Below are 6,458 nucleotides of genomic sequence, written 5' to 3'. Positions count from 1 at the left end.
TTGTGTTTTTGTTTGTTTGTCGTTTTTTTTTTTTTTTTTGGCACCACAAACAAGCTCTTTGTAGAAGGCTTTCTATATCAAGGGGAGGGGGAGAAGACCTGCATCCTGTCTTGTGAGTGTCAAAGAAGACACGTCTGCAGAAGCAGTGGTACAATATTTAAGCTGATGCTCTCACTGCTAGAGTTTTAATGTGGTACTGTGTTTCTTTTCCTAAAAAAGTGCAAGTTATTTGTCAGATTTGACTAATGCTTCTGTGTGTGTTTTAAAGAGCTGCCTTTTTCTAGAAGCAGTTTAGGTGTTTATTTGTAATGTCTGATATGGGCTGCATAGAGAAACTGCACAGCTACTGTTGCCTTGTCTGAAGCTGCAATTTTGAATATTTGGTAGGCAAAAAAAAATCCCTGTCCCTCTGAGAGCAGATTTACTAATTGAGGTCGGTGTTTCTTTCATAGAAATAAAACACACATTTAGCAGTTAGTGGGAGGGAAATTTTCTCCTGAACTGTTCCTGTGAATCTTCATTCTTTGTCCCTTTTTTCCTCTTCAAACTGTACCTCTGAAGCCTTACATCCTTCTGCTGCACTGTGTTTAGCTGATTATGTGATCAGCACAGCTTGTCCTCGCACCAAGCGGGAACCTCTCGCTGCTGATGTTGCTTGAATAGACGATGGGCTTTTCAGTAACAGTTCAATTTGTTAGAGAGGGTTATCAAATGCCATCTATTTTGGACATGGTAAGAGTGTTCTGAAGGAAAATTGTCGTACGTTTCTTTCTAATTTTGCTGTTGAGGAAAGGTCAGTGTTGTATACCTTGGAGTTGCATTAATGCAGTGTTCTTTATCTGTGAATGTGCTTAGTCTGAAGCAGAAAATCAATAAGTCTTTTCAGCCTTTGACTCCCTGAAGAAGGATTTTACTGCCTCATGTGGTGCTGTAGAGGACCCTAGTTTGTTTTTGCGATCAGTTTGCTTTGAATGGCAATTCCTCTTAGCTTCTTGATGGAAAAATGATTTTTTTTTTTAATAAGATCTGAAATGCTTGAAAATCAAGTATGAAACTGCCATCTCAATAGGCTTTTTCTACATCCTGTCATTTCAGTGCATACAGAAAAATGAATGTTTCTATTAATTTTCTCCTCTTCCCCGTGAGATAATATCAGTAGATGACATTTCACTGAGACACAGGTTTCTCTCCGTAGGTAGGTGTTGAAATTGCGATAGACCTTTTGAAGGCCTTTAGTATCTCTAAGCTAGTTCTTGTATCCTGTTTCTGTCTCAAGTGTTGTAAAACATCGCAGCAGGTATAAATCAGTATGTGTGATGGTTTTTCATTACTTTGTTTCAGATATTACTTGAATTCCTAATTAATTCTACTTTTGCCTGCAGATCTGTATTTGAGTACAGAAGTTAATGAGCTAGCTTGTGTTTGAACAGCCTCTCCTTTTATGGTGTGCTTAGCTTCGGTTTGCAGAGTAATCACACTGTAAGCACATATTGACTGGTACTGAGAAAGTAAGACTTTTATCTGGAAATTAACCTCGTTTCGCTGAAAAGGCTGGGAGTTCTACATTGGTGTGGGGCACAGCTAACAGGTTCCTCAAAGCCTTAGAACTGCTTGATTATGTGTTTGGGGTTTTTTTTTTCCCCAGTTTTATTTTTTTATGTTTTGGATGTTAGAAAAGGAAATCTCTGGAGCTTGTATCACAGGTAGAGTTGCCGTATTTCTCATCTGCAGGCTGCCAAAGCTTTGTGACCTTGTTGGTGCTCGTGGAAGGAGGTTCGCTGTTGATGCATTCCTGAGCCCGTCTTGACCTGGGACTCCTCAGACAAAATATCCTCTGATTTGCTCAAATAATATCCTGAGATTTGATGAAATATTTGTGCATTTTTTATTTTTCATAGCTGTATGCTCTAGGCTTGTTTTAAACCTTGTAGGTCTGTGCGCTGCCTTAAAGAACTGCTAAAATCACGCATCCATTAAGTAGCACTATGTCAGGGTGAAGATACGTGGTGATTATAGGTATGATGTTGTTCCTCAGGTGGCTTAGGCAGACGCATCTAAGCAGTTCTGTTTAAAGAGCTGACGGGGCTGTATCCTTCTTCCTTTGACTCTTTTGCCCTTCTCCCCACTCCTCCCAAACACACTGCACATTCCTGCCTCATCCTTCATGCTGCCACTAGCACATGTGACAACACAGTCACTCAGACCAGCTCTGCGGTTTGACTGAAAATTCATGCCCTACCCATCTGCTGCATTGCTCTTCACCTGAGCCAGAGGGGTGGGCTAGCAGTGCTGCTAAGGCAGGCAAGAAGGTGATTCAGCATCTCTGCTAAGGCAGGAAAAGGGAGGGGATTTTGATGAGCTTAAGCTGATTATGAAGCTGTCTTTACCTCTGAATTTCATTCCCCTGAGGGCCCTTATTTGAAGGGAGCACTCATCAAAGCCCCTTGCTGAACCTCATCTCAATGTTTGTAAGAGTTTAGTAGGTATGGCAACTGAGAAGACACTGGAGGGGTTGGGGGGAATCTTTTGTTTTGCATTGGGCTTCTGATCATTGGTTTTGCAACTAACAATTGGTTCCAAGTTCTTCTAGGGTTTCAGTTGCACAGGGAGTCTCTGTCTTTGGAGGCGTGAAAAGCATCATGAGGATGCATAATGATACGACAGTTGCTGTCGTTGCTTCATTGCTTGCATTGTGGTCCAAGGGCACTCCTTCCTGCTGTCCCAGAGTACCTCTAGGGATCAACTTCCACTCAAACTTCTGGGCACGTGTGTTGATGGAGAAGTTATTTGGGGATTTGAATTGGCAGAAGTTAAGTGAGTGAAAGACTAGGTGCACAGTGCTGGCAGTTTGGTTTGGCTGGAGCTTTGGAGTGGTGTGTGAGTGTGTGTATTCATATGCCCTTCAAATGTGTATTCATATCCTCTTCACATCAAGCCTAGGGTGAGGGCACATTTATTTAGAGAGCCTGGTAAACGTGGGCACGGCTTCAGGTACTCTGACTATGCAGTGTGAGTTCTGAAATGTTACGTGTGATGGTCAAGAAGAAAGAGAGTTGGTAATGCCCCGAGACAGTAATTTAATACCTGTTTGTCTAATGACCTCCTGCTCTCGTTAACTAGTTTTTTTTTTTAATGTTTCTAGGGATTTTCTTCCTCGAGGTTCTGGAATTGTAACAAGACGACCATTGGTCCTGCAGCTCATCACTGCCAAAACAGGTAACCTCTTTCTCTTTTTGGTTCAATGCCTGGACAAAGTTCTGATGTACATCAGCAGGAGGAAAAAAATTTCTAGGAAAACTTAAGCAGAAAGGTAAAGAAAGGTGCAACTAGACCGGAGCAAAGGCCTGCTGTGTCAAAACTGTACGCTCAGGACCAGCTATTCTCATTGTCCTAGCCAGGAAAACAGTAAAATCTACATAGTAAATTTAATCCAAGATCAGACTTGAAGCAGTGGAGAAACATTATTGCATAGAGAGTGTTTTAGAAATCAGTTTTGATATATTCAGTTCTTGATGAACTTTGCAGCTGTATTAGTTAACATACCAAAATTGCTGTACTTCTAACCCTAGCTCTTGCTCCACTACACAGAGATTTGATTCTACACAGCTTGTTTTCGTGACTTGTCCTTTTTGGTTGGGCTCACTGCACTAAGTAGAGCAGAAGGTAGACTGGGGGAGAACAAGGCTTCTGTATATTTGTCTGGTCAAAAATAAAAATACGGTGTGTATACCACTGAGTTCTGTGACATACTGAGATCTTCCATCAGAACTCACCGCTTCGTACTCTTCCAAGGGCCGCTTTATCCGCTGTTGATCTCAGCTCCCTAGCATATATAAAAACAGCTGTGGTTTTCCATCGTTCAGATTTTGTGCTTGTTGTTGCTTCTAAACCAGTTTACTATTAACTTCTTAACATAGTGAAAAGAAATTAAATAACAACCAAAACAGCATTTAGAAATAAAAAGTGCTGTTTAAATTATGGAACGTGATGAAACTGGGGAAGGAACAAAATTGAAAGTGTCCATAGAACTTTAGTCTGTCCCTATTTGTGATGTGCAATTAAGGTTTTGCAGGCATTTTTTTCCCTGAAAGGTCTTTTCATTGTTCAGTGTGCCTGGTCTCCAGGTTTTTTTCTGAATTACTGCTTTTAAAGCACATTCGTACTTTCAAATGCCTCTGAAATCCTCCACAGCGTATATACTGTGCAAGAGAAAGGAAAAGCTGTGAAATCCAATATTTCCGTATGCTCAGCCTAGACTTTAGGATTTTTAAGTGTGAAATGTGCTTATAGTGCTTTATATATATTAAAAGATGAATTGTGTTTTAGTTGGAAATGTGAACACTTGCCATTTCTAAGTCTTGGGCCTTTGATCTCTGACTGGGCATGCGGAAATGCATGAGTAGTGCCTAGCTGTGGAGAATCCTCATCTAATTTTCTCAGCACCATGTATGAGCAGAAGAAAAAGGAATTAAGCTCAGTGCTGGCATTCCTAACAAAATAACTAAACTGTGAGGACGTGAATTTGTAGGTAAACTCTTGCACTCTAACCTCGTGTGGTTCAATCTTATTCTTACACACCCATCCTAAACTTACGCCAACTGGTCTGCACGACCCTGTTTTTGTAAAATCATTGGTTAAGGGGCAATGAAAGGGCCTCTCTTTCTGGTGTTTTCCCCATTAATATGTTCACGTGGTTTTACTAGCTTTAGTTAGTATTGGGGCCTTTGCAGCTGAAAAGTAGTTCTTCATTATGACTTAAATAACACAGCAAAAACTTTTAAAATTCTGGAGAACTGAGCTTCAGCCTAATTTTGTGTTTCCTGGATCTCAAGACATTCCACACTTCTCCCTTTGGGAAATGCCTGTGTATTTCTTGTTTGGGATTGGATGCCAAAACCTTTAAAATGCAAGCTTTAATTGTTTTGTTACTTTCTTTAAACATTGTTCTGCTGTTGTTTTTGGTGGTGAAATTGCAAATAACTTCAAGCCACCTTTTATCTTTCCGAACTAATTTTTTGAAAAAGAAAATAAACTGCTTAGAGAAGCATGATGTTCTTTTACAGGAAGCAGATGCTGGGCTGATATTTATCAAGTTGTAGTTACCTAAATTGTTACAGAAAGTAATTAGAGGAGAGTATCAGGTTCTTGCTGCTGTAGCAAGTTTAACTAATCTCTAATCCTAGGACCTTTCCTGACTCTTCCAAAAGTAACTGTTCTTAATCTTGCAGTGTTCCTGAGGAAAGAGGTACGCTTTCTATATAGGCATGCAGAGCTGATTGCAAGATATTTTAGCAACATTTTGGAACTGACTGAGAATCTTTCTGGAACGTGGATTTGATTGACAGACGAGGTTAAAGCTTCATTGAACTTTGAGTCATTACACTGAGGGATAAAGATTGGCGGCTGAGCCATTTGTGCACACCAAAGTAAGAGGAAACTTTGACCACTCGTTATTGGCGTTTGACATGTCATGGAAGGGTGCAGCAGGATTTGGTCGTGAGGAGTTATTAGGGGCCCTCCAACATCTGAAAGATCTGACACATCTGGGAAAAGAGCTGCTACCCCTGCAAATATCTGAGGGGTGACATGAAACAATTCAGTACTAAGAAATTTATCTTACGAGATGTGGAGTGTTCTGGGGTTTTTTAGAATTTTGTTTACTTTTTTTAAAAAGCTTTGTGTAATTGGCACAAAGCTGTTTTGTAGTGACCTCTTGACCTCCTTTAATCCCTAACACATTTTGGTGGGAACAGTACAATTCCTAAATGGCTTTGAGCCATTTGCGCTTCCACATCCATGCAAGTACTCTACTCTGCTGAAATCTCGAAAGCAAAGACAAAGGTTTTAATGAATATTGCAACTGGCCAATTGTCACTGTTTTCCCCTGAGTTTGATAATGTAAGAAATACCTAGTAGCATAGAATAAGACCAAATATGGGTGTTAAAAATAATTTACAGTCCTCTGAAGGACTCTGACTTGTTCTTGACTATCCTACTTTGAGTCTCTTTTGGGACCACCCAGCTGAATTTCAAATGAAATTGTAAATGTGGCCTGTATCCAACAAATTACTGTACTGGCTACAGGAGAGGGAAATAGAAGTAGTCTCCGTCATGTGAATATTTTGAGCCTCCAAGGTAGCATTCTTCTTGCAGTGAGAGGCGGATACTCATTACTTGTCCCTGGGCAGTCCCACAGTGTTGGGAATGTCTAGTATCAGATCTAAAACCAGTCTTGTGCTTTTGTTGCTAGTGTCCGAAGGGGCTCAGAGTAGAGAATCGTTTTGGGGAAAATAGTCCCCTCTGGGAAGATGCAATCCAGTGAGTTTTTAGAAGGCATAGGTGTGGGTAGGGTGCTGTTAGCCGGAAGGCTCTCTGAGGGTGAACTTCAGGTTTTACAAGGCAGGCAAGACAGCTGTGATGAATTGGCTTATCCATGCAGATGGTACACACAGCAGGAA

At 40.7% G+C, this 6,458-nt stretch overlaps 1 protein-coding gene across 1 annotated transcript in view; it reads left to right on the top strand.

Moving 5' to 3' along the window:
• The window catches only part of DNM3 (dynamin 3), a 146,992-nt gene that overhangs the window by 2,209 nt on the left and 138,325 nt on the right, over positions 1 to 6,458 (top strand). The window contains exon 3 of the mRNA XM_010138017.1: positions 3,121 to 3,216. Coding sequence (XP_010136319.1) covers positions 3,121 to 3,216 — 96 coding nt within the window. The remainder of the gene's footprint in view (positions 1 to 3,120; positions 3,217 to 6,458) is intronic.

The sequence above is a fragment of the Buceros rhinoceros genome, unplaced genomic scaffold (assembly GCF_000710305.1).
Source record: "Buceros rhinoceros silvestris isolate BGI_N320 unplaced genomic scaffold, ASM71030v1 scaffold11096, whole genome shotgun sequence".
Classification (NCBI taxonomy): domain Eukaryota; kingdom Metazoa; phylum Chordata; class Aves; order Bucerotiformes; family Bucerotidae; genus Buceros; species Buceros rhinoceros.
This window is presented reverse-complemented; position numbering and strand designations above follow the sequence as displayed.